We start from the raw sequence: 15,981 nt of genomic DNA, 5'->3' as shown, positions 1-15,981 counted from the left end.
CAGGAATAAAATGTAAAAATCAGTTATTTAGCACTGTCCCTTTGTCCCCAGAGTGACTTTCTTCCATCTTCTGCTCTTTATTTCCAGCTATTTCCTTTAGTAGGAAACTTGTTTCTTCCCTACTTCCCACCAGCACCACCCCAATTTTGTGCTTTTTAAATCAGCTTCCGGCAACAAACTCACTCAATCATACTGCCAGCCCATCCAACCAAGGACTACTTCCAACCAAATATAATAAGAGGTTTCAAAGATACTAATTTCACAAAGGTTTTGGGGGTGGGAGGGGAACTATCCATAGTCACAAAGAGGAGAGGAACACAGAAGTAAGCCAAGAGCACTCCAAGGAACCAATGACCCATGGAGCTACAGTGGACATGGGAGGGTTGGTTTTATACTTTAATAAAAGTACACTGATCCATTTTGGCAGGATTTTGCATCAAAACCAAAATACCTCCTTCTCTCGAATTTTCAGTCCTGTAAGACATTAAGACCCACAAGTCCCAGGCACTACCGACGTGAACCCAGAGCATTCAACACTTAGCAAAATCCACTATGAAGTGAAATCAGAAAACCACAAGATGACACATCTCTCCGCCCTTCAGATAGACATTTCCACTGCTGCTATATGGCTTCGGCTCCAGCATGTGTGCAGGAGAGAGGAACCTGGAGTTTCAGTCTTAGTACACCACTGCAGCACAAGAAGAAAAAAAAAAAGCAAGGGAGAAATAGCAAGCTTGAAGGTCAAAAAGGACCACCCAAAACAATTCTACAGTCAGAAGAGAAAGCAAACGAAGAAGGGACAAAGGAATAATTTAGCTGTGTTCAGATGGTCTAGACAGTGCTGTTGTTGTTGGCTTCGCTAATAGGTCATTACTAAGAGGCAGCTTATGGTAGTTCCATGAAGCTGCTTCCATCAACACTGAAAATAAAAAAGCACCAGCTGGATGAAGAGCACAGAAAAGCCTGCAGAAGTAAAACAGTCTTGTAAAACATGGCAAGATCTGATTTTGGCCCCTTGCACACACCAGTCAGTGCTAGGGCTGGGAAAAGTTGGGGAAAAATCCTGGGTGTTGCAGAAGGGAAAAATATTATCCTCTGAGTCACTACTGAGCAAGGCTGGAGCATGTAGCTAAAGGGCCACACACTGTCACATACGCTTCTGCTTGGATCCAGCATAAAACTGCAGACGTGACCACTTGTAGTCACTGAAGAGCCCCCTGTGCTTTTCACAACTGTGATGTTGATAGCCCAGTTCAGCTGCCGTGCCTGTGTAAATTCCAGCAACACCCTCCACTGCTAGCATCCACCTCTCTAGAAGGTGATGCAACCGCTGGGGATATCCCCGCGCACAGGGACGAGTTCTGTGAAGGCTGAGAGGGGATGAAGAGATGGTGGGAAGCCTCACAGAAACATTGCCACCTTCAGTACAAGCCCTTTCAAAAGGCCAGGACTTAAACACGTAGTGACAAAAATATTGAAAGGTAATAAAACATAGTGAAAAGAAGTATGGAACCACATGGCTATGACACTGACACTCTTAACTCTGGCCTGCAAAGGACATCAGCCTTTCATTTTCTCTCCTTTTCGAAAACACACAGTTTTTGGATCAACTGGTATACAACATCTATCATTTTCTGAAGAGAACCTCAGCTGAAAGCCAAGACTCACTACCTCAGCATCACTCAGTGCCTGCAAAGGGCAGTCGCTGTCCTGATGGACTGTCATCCAAACTGCCAGACGGGGGGAAAAAAAAACGAGCTGGTTTTAAGTCTCATTTAATGGGACAAGAATTGGAGATAGACAAAAGTCTTGCTCAAGACTACCCAAGTCTGCAGCCAGGAGTAGCATGACATTGCTTTCCTAGTCCAGGGAACTAGATGACACTAACCTACATGAAAGCAGGTGTCAAAGAACTTGCTTGTGAAGGCAAATGCTGTCTTTCTTCTATAAGCCAGAGAGGGAAAAACAAACAAACAAACAAACAAAAAAACCCAAAACAAAAAGCTTGGAGATACAGAGAAATCCAGGACTTACGGGTTTCTTCAGTACCTGTAAATACCATCAACAGACAAATACTGCCACTAGGATTCAGGCCATTCACAATACCACAGGCAGAGGTACCAAGACAGAGTGGACTTGATGATCTTAAGGGACTTTTCCAACCTAAATGATTCTATGATTCTAAATGGCAGAAAGGATCAATTGGTAAGTAAACACTGCCACATGTAACTGTCCCAGTCAATACCAAGAAGGACACCAGTGAGCTTGAAGCTTGAGAGCCTGACTTGTGCTGTAACAAAAGGCCCTAAGCAAGTGAAGGGACACAGACACTCACAAACAGGTTCAAGTACTGTTTTGCAAGGTATCCCCCTTAGAAGTGCTGTCCGTGAATGACCTATGGTAAAACAGTATGCTGCATGCATCCACCTAATGAAAAATGTAGATAAACCTCTACATAAACTAATCCCACACACACAAATCATTTTGACACTGTCTGGAGCAGTGTCCAAGATCTGATAACAAGAAAAAAAAACTATCCAACTACCCTCCCCCAGCCCAGATTAGTGTGCGCTGCAGCAGACACCCCAGAGGAGCACGTTCCCTGTGCAAGTCAGCAAAGGCTGTCCGGCAGCTGGATCCTGCTGTCCTTCACCCTCCTGCAACCCCACCCAAGGGATGGCCAGGTCACCCTGTGTACAACTCCAGGGCAGGGTGCAGCTCAGCAGGTCGAACAGAGCAATTATACGTGAGGAAGTGAGGGGAGACCCTTCTGATACGCAGGATTTCTTGGCAGGAGTTTGCTCACTGACATCTTAAGCTTGGGAGTCGCAAATTCGCACAGATAACTAATGCTGTGGGGTTTCCTGAAAGCACATTTCTCCTCACTAGGGAATTACGATGCTAAAGGGTGCACCATCTTATAGGTACAGAAGATTATTAGTACTTTACCTGACAAATCCATGGAAAACGCATCCTCTCCATATATGACATTGGTTTAGATTTTGAATTTTGCTTTTATAGCATAACCAGTAAATGCTTTGTGGAAGGAAGCAAAACCAAACCCACAGATCACAGTCACAGACTCCTATTCCCCCTCTACCCCATGCTATTCCTGATGACCCATAGAACTGTTGGTAAATTAGCACAGTCCACAGATCAGAGAACCTGTTTAGATCAAAACCATTCCTCCTCTTTATATCCCCTTGCAAAAGGGACACTATGATTCCGACCACCAGAATGACAAGATCCAGGCAGTCCCCAAAATACTCATGTATGGAAACAAGCAAACACCTCCAATGTAATGTAAGTGGCTGAGCTCTTTAACAGGTGTAGAAGAACACTGATAACAGTAAAAGAGAATAAACTGGCAAATAAATGAGTATGTCATAAGATATTTGGGATCCAGGGCACACTATAAGCAAGAATTTTAACTGCCCTCTGAATTTCCAAAACTCAGAGGGATTTTCCAGGGCTTTTCAGGGAAAACCAAAAGGTAACAGTACTGGGACTGCGCCTCAGCTTAGGTAAGGTGACATCAGTGCTCTTAAAACATAGTGATGTGTACCTTGCAAACACCAAAACTTTTGAAGTGCACTGAATGGCAATTTTCATCACTTACATGAAAGTTTCAGCAGTTAAGCCACAAATCATACAGGAAGCTTCACTTGATGAACACACAAAATGCTGCGGCATGATACTGATGTAGCCTTGTCCCAGAGGTTTACCAGGGTCTTTTGCAATGGAAAAGAACTCTGGATCCAAAAGGTGTTTGGTTTAGCTCAGCCAGGCGGGAAAGCCGGGTTACATCTGTGGTTCACCACAACCCTCCATTCCCAAAATAGCCATCCCTCTGACAGCACCACGTGCAGTAAAATTCCACAGTGTCAGAGCCACCAGCAGAGCCTTCCCATGCTCTGCAACACCCTGCCCTCCTCCATGGTCCCATACCTGTGCACACCCGCACCACATGTCCCCCATACATCCCCGCACACGTGAAGGGTGTTGCAGAAGCCATTATTCCCCAGATACAGCCCATGCAGTATCCTGACAGCTGGATTTGGGCACAAAGCTCAGCCTCACTGCTTCTCATAGCACTCCTCCTCCAGCAGCAGTGTTGCTGGGCCATGTAACAACCTGTGGGGGCTCCAGCCATGGCCCTACACACCTTTCAACCCTCCTCAGCTAATGGAGCAAAGACCTGGGTTAAAGTTGGGTGGCATTTGATGACAGGGAAGATTTGCTGAGGAGGGCAGAGTTGGGGAAAACAGGAGATATAATGGTTCAGTGATGAAAAAAACCCCACACCAGTTTTTAGTGGTATAAAGGGTTTCAGAGCTTCTCCTGCACTTACTGACCACCCCGCACCCTGTCAGCCCAGGCTGAGCCACCATGGCAGCCCTGGTCGCAGTGGGATACAGAGGCCCAGCCACATCCCCAGACGATGCTGGACAGGACAGGACCCTGTTGTGCCAGTCACACCCACCGTCTCTCCACGAAGGCACTCTCAAATGCTGCTCTGTCCCCCCAGCAGGTGCCATTTTGCTGCCAAAAGAGTGGCAGCATGCTGCTTAGCCCTGAATCAGTCTCCAGTACTGAGCACACCACGCAGGGCTGGGACTCACAAGAGGAGTTCTGATGAGCTATATGCTCCTTAGACTATTTTTACACTTAGTCAACTAAGCAAGGCCAGCACCAAGCCCTGTCCTGTGACTTCCCATAGCTAATTGCCAGCTTGCTGCCTGCCTCCTCCATGCCACCTCAAGGGCCCCCCAAGTCAGCCCCTCTACCCCAGGCTGCTCCCCATAAGGGAAGCAGATAAGGCCATGCCATTGTGGGGGAGCAACGTGGCCATACCCATGCATGCAGTGCCAAAGCATGGGCCACAACGTGTTTTATTGGCTAATAAAGGTGTAACTGGGTTAGCCTCTTTGCCTCTAAGCACCTCTAAACTTGGCTGTGGAGGTGTTTGCAAACCCATTCGAGGTGTACAGGGAACAATGAGCACGCACCTTGGCACCCTGCTACTTAAGCTTATGAAGATACCTAAAGCAGAGCAAAGCTTAAATAAGCAAGTCTGTTAGCCAAAGAGCAAGCATTTACCCTACAGAGCACCAAAGAGAAACTTAACCCAGCCTTGACCATTCCAGCTGCCAAAGGCTTCCCAGCCCTGAACAGGTTCCAACACTGGGTGGCTCCCAATTTCCGCCCTGAGGAAGACAGGAGGCAGAGACAGGAATACAGCAGCTAGAGTCAGGGCTTCCCTATAAAAACACAGAATGCTGCAAGATAAGCCATGCTACATCTCTGCCTCTTGGGATCATAGAAGCGTTTAGGTTGGAAAAGACCCACTGAGCCTAACCATGAACCTAACACTGCTCTTGTTCAAACCTGTTATTTCTTAATTGCTTTTGCAGATTAACGTTAGTCTGGGAGAGCTGTGAAAAAATTAGCCCACATTTGAGAAAGTTTTGTATGCTTGTAGCTCTGCTAAGAAATAAAAAAAAAAAAAATAGAAAAAAATTTAAAAAGTAAAATAAAATTAAATAAAATAAAAATGCTTTCTGGTTTTATGGCATGATGCTTTTTTACCCCCACAGTATCTGCTTGCAAAACTCTTCACTGCTTTGAAGGTACCAGGTACTGGTTTCTCTCATCCCACAACAAACTTTCACAGCTTTTTTGCCAACTCTGGCCTTTAGTCCACAGACACTAGCTACCCTTTCCTTTAAGGGATTAACATAATTAAGCCTGGGGCAATTTTTTCCAGCTTGTTTTCCTGCTAAATTTAAAATTTGCTCCTTCTGAAAAAGGGCTTATGCAACTAAAAGGCAGTCTGTTATTTTCCACCTCTATCAGTTCGGGCTAATGAAAGATGTTACCTCTTCGCACAACCCATACCTCTCTCTGGAGCATACTTGAAAGGAGAAAATTGTTTACCCAGCAAGAAACACAGCTGGCAACTTATTTCCCCTGATTGCCGATGATACCTCTGAAGGTTATTTGTGGGCTCATAAAGACCTCTTTCTCCCTCCCAGCCCAGCTACTTCCAGTGCTCAAAGCCACAGCCAGAGCCCATGAACTCCTAATCCGTTGCTGCAGCAACAGATGCAACATCCCAAATCCAGAAATGCAGGTCTAGTTCCACATTCCTTAGGTGCACAAAGCACCTGGCATGACCCTAAACAGGAGCCCTGGGTGCAATAGGCATGGTAACAGGAAAGGGAGGAGACATGGAGACCTCTGAACTCAGACACCCCTCAAAAATAACAAATCCTGAACTAGAAAGCCTGGTGTGCCTTATTATAAGATAAACTGCTGCAATTCAACCTGAATTATTATTTTTTTAATAGCTCTCAGCAAGCAAAGTAAGTTAAGAGCAAAGAGCAAGTGAAGAGCAAAATCACTGCTGTAGATTGAGGATTTATGAAAACAAGGCATGGGAGAGCTGAGACATTAATGCCTATAAGAATGGAGACAGGGAAACTTGGCCTGTTCTCCCCCACCAACCAGGGCAGTTCTTTTCAACAGCCCCCCAGAAAACACAGAAAGGGTTAAATGGCCATTTAGCCATTGCAAATGGCCATGCAAACAGACCCCATCCTCCTTCAGCAAGCCGCTGTGCCTTCTGCCAGCCCAGCCTGTGGTCATCTTCTCCAAACACACGCACACTCTGTCAAGACAATACTGGAAGTAAGCATCATTCTCCCATCTCCCGCACCTCAGATCACCTTTCTGCTAAAACAAAAGTCACACTTGCCCCCAAAAAGTACTAAAGACCTAAACCTTTGAGTTATATGTACATACGCTGAACAGGTTAGAGAGGTGGAGACATCCCATTTTAGAACAACACTAAATGGGAACCCAAGTGATTTATTGGAGAGCAAAGCATGAAGCAAAACAGAACAATTCTGTCCCTAGATCCTATGCTATATCCAGTTGCTCCTCCCTCCAAAATTAAGCCCTCTGATATATCCTGCAGAGGTATGTCCAAGTCCTTCACAAACAGCACCAGGACAATTAATAAGGGTTAAGTGACACGGTCATGGCCATGTCCACACCAGATAAGATGACCCAGTGCCAAGGACCTCTGCTCAGGCTGGCCACAAGTTGGCACATGTACAGATGTTGTCTTGGACCTGCAGCAGCAGAGCAGCCTATCTGCAGCACCAGGATGCCAGGAGCTGCAGAGGGCTAGTCCAAGCACCACTGCACTGCATGACACAACCAAACTACAAAACCAGAGGTGCAGCCCACAGAGATAGCAGAAGTCCCCACTTCCCTTCCTGCAGTCTCTACAAGGTCTTGCAGCTTCCCTAGAGCATGTCCAGGAATAAACAGACCTATGCTGAACTCTGAGACACTGCACAAACTATAAATAGAATCCCAGGAAGAAAGACAGACCTGGAATGGAGATCACTTCATCTAACACACCTCCTTTGTGGTCTACCAGAACTGAGTCTATGACACAACTGCAAATTGCCGGCTCTTTCCTTGAAAACGCTCCCTTATCCCAATACGTAGAGGAAACAAACACACACGTAAGGGGAGGGGTGGTGGTGGGGTGTTTAAAAAAAACCCTCAAGATTTAGACTAATTTTCTGTATGCCAGCAAAGTTGTTGCGAAAATCCTTTAACAAAGACCACTTGGTAACACTGATCAACATACACATCACTTCATCTCGCCCCAACAGTCAATCCAGAGACCAGACTCAGGACCACACCATGATCCTTTCTGAATGCAGCCTGGCAGAGCTAACTGGTCCCTACACAGGCATTGATGTTGTCAGTGACAAGCTACAGCAATGCTCTGAGCAAGGACAATTGGGGAAGGGGACATGCACAGCACCCTCCGCTCACACACAAGTATAAGCAGGACTGCAGATCTGCACGACTCCTACTAATGCAGCCTACCTTCCCAAAACACAGTTACAGAGCCTTGAAAAAAGGTGCTCTCTTCACTACAGTACTCCCACAGATTACTGCTTCCCCAGTGCATCCATATTATGTTTACAGTTGACAGTTTGAAGGTACCTTGTGCAATTTGTACCTTTTTGTAAAAGGTGTCAACAAATTGACTCTCTGATGAGAGCTGGACTGGAGCCAGCAACTTATTCCCTGCTCAAAGCAAGTCTGAACTTTCCTTCTTAAAAATAAATATAATACTGCATTGACAATGCTGCCAACTTTTAAGTGAAATGCTCAGCTTCAACCAGCACTCCTCCAAGAGCTCTTCTCCTTTCTCGGGCCACCAGGTCAGGAAGCCATTTCAGAAGATAAATTTAGGCTCCTCTGAAACCTGCTTCTTCTGGTGAAGGAAACAGGACAATCCAAGCTCAACTAGCTCCACATGTTCATCAAGCGCTGACATCCATGTGAGGTAGAACCTGACCTTGTTCTTCAATCTGCAGAGCTTTCTCTTTTCAGCAAAATTAAAGGAGCAGAAAAGCCTACAGTTGCTGGAACTGCTACTAGCTCGCAAAATGGCTTGAGACCACTTTGGAATTGGTTTTGTGGTCAGTGTTCATTCTGTAAAGAGCTTTCGCACACTCTGCCATGCTCATGAATGCATGAAACACTGGCTGAATCCCAAACCCAGCAGTGCTGCTGTCAGTAAGGCATGTGTCTCCTGGAAAGTCCTTTAGTGGGGATGGGAAGACACCAGGAAGACGCTCCTGCTGTACCCACCTATGTGACAGGTTACAAGCACAGTAGCACAGCAGCACAGCATGGACATTTTCGGGCAAGTAAGGTATGATTCTGCAGAAGTAACGTGGTGAGTTTGATGGCCAGTGGCATGAGAAGCTGAAGGTGGGCTGAGACTTTCACACTTACCACCTGCTCATATGAGAACACCACCAGTCTGATTATTCACATGCTAAAAACAAGGGAGTTCAGCACTTGGAAGTGCTCCAAATCTAGGACTTTTTTTTAGTAGTAGAGATAAGATCAAGGTCATTATGTACCTCCAGAACCGTAAGTAATTTCCACTTTCTTTTGAAAGTCTCCCTCACTGCCACAGAGCACCTGATACACAACTATTCCACTGCAAGAGGGACAATGTGCAAGTCATCCACATCACCCATTAGACAAGCAACACACTCAGGCTTTGTTTGAAACAGAAGCTTCCTTGGGAGAAGAGATACAGGGAATGAAGATGCTCTACCCAGAAATACAAGGCAGACTTGGGAAGAGGCTCCACCTAGAACGTGACCCACCAAACCACCTTGACAATAAGAAAAGAATTTGTCCAATTTTGGCACTACTAAAAGGCAAAAAAAAAAAAAAAAAAGAAAAATAGAATACAATGTAATACCCAGCCAGACCATCTTGGCAATGTTTCTCAATCTGTTGTTATGCTTGGTAGACCCAACAAAAATTAGCAGGCTGCAGGGAAAATCAGTTGCTTCACAGGAATCCAGTTCTTACCCATCTTTCCATCTACATCAGGCCTCCATTCCACTGGTCCCAGAGACTTGTACCTTATCCTCCACTCTCAAGCATCTACCCTGTAATAACAAACATACACAAAGGTTAGAGATTAATTTTGACATGGAGACAAAGACAGAACAGGATCACTTTTCACAAAGCATTTCTCCACCATCACCTGGGCTGGAAGAAAGAGGACAGCTTTTTAGTTAGGAACAGAGGCCACGAGTCTGCCCTTCTCTACACACCCCAAAGATAACGCACTATGAACCCAGTACCTTTGTGGTTTTAAAATCTTGGAGTAAACAACTTACACTCGTGCCATAGGTCTCCTTTTGTTAAGAGCAGACCATCTTTAATACATTATACTTTTAATGTATTTTTACAGTATTTAATGTACTTAAATGTACTAACCTTAAAGCAATGCCACCTCTTTAATGCATTACATTTTGCAGCATCCCTATGGGATAACGTGGGGAACAGACAGACAGCAGGACATGGAAGTTCAGTCCCAGAGGCAGCCTGTATCAAAGCTGAAACCTAAATTTAGGCCTTCCAAATTCCAATCAAGGTTCCTCAAGGCTGGACCAGCTTTCCTTAGACCGTATGGGGAAAAAAAAACCCCTAGTGTAGGCATCTCTAAGCAGCAGTGTATGTCCCATACAACCCTCACGGCAGGCATGTCCCCAACAGCCCTCGGAGTTTCTGCCTGTTGCCAAGTGCTACTCATGGCTATCCATTAACCTGCCCAAAACCAACACAATAGTGGGCTCAGTTACCTGGCATCCTGCATTTAGCAGCCTGTGCCCAGCAGGGATTTGTTTTGGTTTTGTTTATTCTCACCAAGAAACTTAGGGTGTAAACCTGAGCCTGCTGGAGCCAGTCCCGCTCACTTGTGAAAAACTTCATTTTAGACTGGACAAAGGCATAACTCACATAAAGATGGGCACCTTTTAAAGAGCAGTGTAATAGAAGTCATCAACAAAGACCAGTCCACTTCAGCTGACTGATAAGCACACAGATTTCTTGGTCGTAAACCTGTGTTATGGGGGAGACATCTAAAGTACTTCATCAGACATGCACGGAGGGAGCAAGACATTCCTGTCCTGCAGTCACTGCAAGCAACACTGCCCCAAAATCAAGGAGAGCTTGTGTGTGCCAGGACACCAACATTAATTCTAGGGTGTTACCATGCATTTGGTAGAAGCAGTAGGAAAAGGCACTTTGGAAATCTCACAGCTCAGTCAAATCAATTTAAACACAGTAACAAATCCAAACTGAACCAGGAATAATCTCAAGCATGGATTAAAATGATTTTCTGCAGCTCCAACGCCTTGGTGCTGGCAAGCAGGAGGATATTTATCCCGCCTATTTTGAGAGAGACGAGCAGGAAGGGAAAGCGATAAGAACGCAGCAGAGGCGGAGACGTACATGTGCCCCAAAGTGCGTTGTTCCTTTTGCTCCTGCAGCTTCCTCTCGGGACAGCACCGTTTAGCCTAAGAGCCCACAGCTGCCCAGGACTCTGATCTGTCCATTTTCAAGACAAAAGAGGAGGCAAGGAAGTAACCAATGGGCTTGGAAAAGTTAAAAATCCTATCTTGAAAAGGAACCAGTCAGTCTCTGCAACACTGAATGGATAGAGAGCAGAAAAACACCAAGAAAGCAATGTAAAATTCCACATGATTATAACAAGAGCAGGAAGCTGTGCAGATCTCCACTACTTTTGCTTTCCAAACTGATGCAACTCTTCCAGCAATTAAGCTGTGTGTAGAGTTTGCTCTGAGGGCCACATGGAGATACCGTGTATTAGCCCTAAATTCCTGGGATAGCCCAGGTTAACTCTCCTATCAGTGTACCAGCCTTTTCCAATGGCTTTGTGGAGACCTTCCAAAACCTTTGCAATCCGTATCTAGTTACAAAAACATGCACCTACAGGAACAGAGCAAATGAGCCCTGGAAAAAAACAGGTGACCTTTCCATCAGCAGAGCCCAACCCCATGCTCTTCACCATCACCTCTGCCACAGCCAGCCCATGAGATCCCATTGCTCAGCTCTCCTGAGCAAACCACCCCACACACACAGTGCAGGAAATCTCCCCAGATACATGAGAGAAAAAGGGGTTTCTGTTTTAGCAGATCTCTTCGCTCCCAAGGCTGAACCAGCCTTCAAATTGGACTGCAAACACCGGCAATTTCCGTGGCTTCCCAAAAATACATACCAGCAGCTTCCTGTTACAGAAGCACAAATTCCTGTTTCTAGTACAAATTCTGTCCTTTTATTATCTCCCTTAAAAAATTGGGGGGGTGGGGAGAAAATAAGAGGAAAAAAAGAAAATCCTTTTTCTACTCCGATGCACTTCAAAGCAGCATCCCCCTTCTCCTCCCACTGAACTCCGCGATCAGAGCCTTCAAGTCCTGGCAGTTTACAACACAAACCAGTGAGCATCTGAAACAGGGCTCCCACTTTGCACTACACTGCTCCCACAGCTTGCAAAACCAGCCCCTACTGTACATCTACTCTCAATCTCCACTGTCAATCTACAAACTACTGTCCTGGTAACCCTGCTGTGTGCAAACACGTCCTACCAAGCAATGAAAGTAAGAGCTCAGCAACGTGTCATCTCCCAGGGCTGCTGGGCGATGCAGTACTTCTGTTCGAGGTTTGTGTTGTGCATGCCAGAGACTTCGGCTGCTCCTGTCTGCTCAGGAAACTGCTGGAGGTTACTTAACCTGCAGTATAGATGCTGTCTCTCATCTAGAATAAAAGCAGGTTGGATTTGATCAAGCTGAACTCAGTTCTGCAAATGAAAAGGCTCAACTTCATTACGGTACATGACTGTGGAGTACGAATATCTATCTTAAAAAATAATCCCAGCTCTTCCCTTTTCTCCCCATAATCCTGGCTAGGAAGGGATTAAGTAAGACTAAATTCAAGGAGGACAACAGTGACATTCTTCCCAGCTAGACATGACTCCAGCTTCTGTGCATCTAAGTTGCAGAAAGCAAAGCTGGATAGAAGAGGATGGAGAAGAACAAATGTTCTTTGTGTGTCAGGGAAGACAAAAGTGGCTGTAAGAGACTTACTGAGAGGAAAGATCTAGGATGGGGGTTAGGAAAGCGTGAGGAGGGCAGTCCAGCATCAAGAGCTGGGGTCAGCAGCAGTCTGCTGTTGGTCTGGAATGGGATTTACAGTATCACCTACTTCAACAAGGGCTGTTCGTACTCTACAGAGGCTCAGCATCCAACATAAAACACGGCCTCCAAGTCAGGATGTCTTGCCACTGCTGCAAGCACAAGCAAATGGCACCTCCCTTTGCAGTTTATCGTCCCCAGCCTTCCAGGGAAAGCAGCACCTACTTATTCCTGCCTGAGCACCACTTAACACTTTGGTTTGAAGGTGTAAGGGCACACCACTGAAAAAAAACAGTAATAAGCCACAGTTGCCCCTGAAATATGGCTCAGCTGGAAAGACTCAAACTAGCATTGCTAAAATTGGGACTTCCCTTGTTTTTTCAAGCAGCAGGGAACAACATGTTGGGCTCAAAGAGTTTAACAAGCAAGAGTCAAGCGGAAAAAATCTCTCCTTTTTAAGCGTTGACCACATTAACTTTCAGCAAGTTTCCGGGAGTCCTGCCAGGGTGCTGGAGTTTTGTGTACTACGGAACTGTTAAAAATATTATTGTAAATGTTATTTTCAAAAAGCTTCAGAGGCCAGCGCTGGGGTAGTGTTAAAAACAACAGTAAAGCAAATGAGATTGCTTTAAAGGCGACAATACAAACGTATGCATGCTGATAGCTTAGTCAAACAGCCTGCAGGCTTGGCAGAGATGGACACGAATGCAGAGAGAGAGCAGATGAAATATTACAGGTTTCCTCAGATCATCTCAACCTCATCCTTACAGTTTCCTCCTGACACTATAGAACATTTGACTTTGTGCACATAGAACTTCTCTGGAAATAGGATCCAAATTTCAGAGCTACACTAAAGAGTGGCTAAATTTTGGTGACGCTTCAGACACGTAAGGACCTATTCTCATGGCATTTTCCACTCAGGTTATCCAAAGGATGCATCACACAGGGTGGTCAAAAAGTAGCCATTTAAAACTATATGTCTATGTAGATATGGCAGTTAAGAAACGTAGTTTAGTGGTGGACTACAGTTAGACTGAATGACCTTAAAGGTCTTTTCCAATCTAAATTCTATGATTCTATGTTTATGAGCATGCAGCTGGGATGGACTTTTTGCAAACACATGTAGCCAGGCCAGTTTTGCAGGCATAAATGGCAAATGGGCTCAGGGGATGAACTTCATGAGCCAAGATAAAGAGGGGAAAAAAATCCCTTCCTGAGCATGCACTGAAAGCTGGGGAGGGACCTTTTGACAAAGGCAAGTAGTGACAGGACAAAGGGAATGGCTTTAAACTGACAGAAGGGAGATTTAGATGAGATCTGAGGAAGAAGTTCTTCCCTGTGAGGGTGGTGAGACACTGGCACAGGTTGCCTGGAGAAGCTGTGGCTGCCCCATCCCTGGCAGTGTTCAAGGCCAGGCTGGACAGGGATTGGCGCAACCTGCTCTAGTGGAAGGTGTCCCTGCCTGTGGCAGTGGGGTTGGAACTAGATGAGCTTTAAGGTCCCTTCCAACCCAAACCATCCTATGACTAGGCTGCTAGGCAAGAAGTGACATACGTACATCAGCACAGCTCCCGTAAGGAGCAAGCCAGTGCTCTGGGATCTACAGCACATGAAATCCAACATGCAATTCTATACAAATACTCATCAGTTGAGGTTTCTTCTCCCTTCACCCTTTGGGTGGGCGCAACACCCCAAAACTGCTTAAAAATCTTTTTCACAACATATGTTGCTGGGAGACCTGTGCTTAAGAGCCATTGTGTGTGATGGAGGATACCTTTAGTCAGTGACCCAGCCAATGCAGCTGCATTGCAACAGCTGCTTCTAAACAAAACCTCCTGATGTTCCAGCACAACCCGTACATAGCATAAGAGCTTTAAAACCTGCATGACTCCTGCTCTTAACTTCCGTAACAGCCCTTTAAAACAGCCACCGAGATCTTAAAACCTCACCCCTCTGAACTCTTCTTCTCACAAATGACTTTGAAAACAAAATGTTGCAAACAACATGCCCCACTAAGTTGTTTTTTTCAGTTAGTTTCTTTTCATGCTTTACAATAATAATACTGAAACCAAATTCAGTGAAATAAGCAGTAATTTATACTGGCATATAAAATAGCTTTGATTTGGCAGATAGATCTCAAACTTTTTGAAACCCATCAAAGCAAGAAAGCCAATCAAAAGAGTTAGAAAAGATTCTTCTATCAGCACATTCAGACAATGGAGCCCTATCAGGTCAGAGTTAACGTATTTTTTATATATCTGTATATATTCTGCTCGCTCTCTATATATATATCTTCTGCCATATATATTTTATATATATATATAATATATGTATATATTCGGAGAGAGAGATATATCTATAAATATATAAAAAAAAAAAATAACAGAAGTCAAGCAAAGAAAATTTCCAGAGAACAGACCTGGTCACCACCTGTTTGGTTTTTCACTTGCATCAAGTCTGTACAGCACAGAATTGTCTTTACTGACCTCGTACTCATTCCAGAGGAACTGTCTCCTCCAGCACTCCATTTACACCCCAAAGGCCACCTCAGTCCTACCATACACTGCACCTAAATGCCAAGTTTTAAATCAGACACTGCAGGGATAAAGTCTAAAGGATTCTCATCTGCTGCAACCCAGTATGTTCGTCTCCCCGGAAGTCAGCCAAAGCAGGATTATTCAAACACACAGTCCTGCCTGCCGGGGATGAAGGTCTGCATCGTTTCCTCTTTTACAGGGCAAAATCCTGTCCTCAGTCATCTGTGCACTTACAAAGCAGAGAGAAACCCTGATGCAAGCTACAGAACCCTCTGATTTCAGTGAGCATAGCCCCACTAAGTGAACACAGCAAAGGGGAAGGTGTATGTAAAAGCCAGTGCAGAAGTGCTGTACTTTCTTCCTCCTGCAGGTTTTCGTGGCCTTATTTTTCTGTTTCACCTCAAACAACTGAAGACTTTGTGGGAGGGAAATTAAAACAAAAAAGCATATCTGGAAAAGTGAGGTTTCAGGCCTCTTTATTCCATGTCCTCGGGAAAAACAGGAAGGAGCAGAAACCAAAAAGGAGCGATATATACTAAGAGTTTCAGATTAAATATGCTCTCAGAAAAACATTTGGCTCAGAGCAGAATCTTTCCTGGGAACAGCAATTGGGAGAAAAACATCAGTGCAGCACCGATCTGCTATCAGAAATGAAGTGTCTCTGTGAATGAAGCTTTACACTGAAGAGCTACAAAGCCAAAAGCTGTGCAATAAAGAACCTAGGCTGAGAAATGGTTCCTCCACCGAGGACCAGGATACCCATTTCTCCATGAGGATAATGGCAGGCAGGAACCAGCCCTGCCTCTGTAGCTTTGACTTCTACACATTACAAACTTCAGGAATGGGCCAACACACTCTAATGGGAAGGTTAATGCCAAGTGACCAAG

At 45.1% G+C, this 15,981-nt stretch overlaps 1 protein-coding gene across 1 annotated transcript in view; it reads right to left on the bottom strand.

Moving 5' to 3' along the window:
- The window catches only part of LOC104402400 (mitogen-activated protein kinase kinase kinase 3-like), a gene marked incomplete at its 3' end in the record, with an annotated part of 50,200 nt that extends 40,690 nt beyond the window's left edge, over positions 1 to 9,510 (bottom strand). The window contains exon 1 of the mRNA XM_010010271.1: positions 9,427 to 9,510. Within this exon, the coding sequence (XP_010008573.1) occupies positions 9,427 to 9,430 (4 nt within the window). The remainder of the gene's footprint in view (positions 1 to 9,426) is intronic.
- Between the last annotated feature and the right edge of the window lie 6,471 nt (positions 9,511 to 15,981).

The sequence above is a fragment of the Nestor notabilis genome, unplaced genomic scaffold, assembly GCF_000696875.1.
Source record: "Nestor notabilis isolate BGI_N333 unplaced genomic scaffold, ASM69687v1 scaffold5402, whole genome shotgun sequence".
NCBI classification, from domain to species: domain Eukaryota; kingdom Metazoa; phylum Chordata; class Aves; order Psittaciformes; family Psittacidae; genus Nestor; species Nestor notabilis.
The sequence above is the reverse complement of the archived record's forward strand: the minus strand, read 5'-3'. Positions and strand labels throughout refer to the sequence as shown.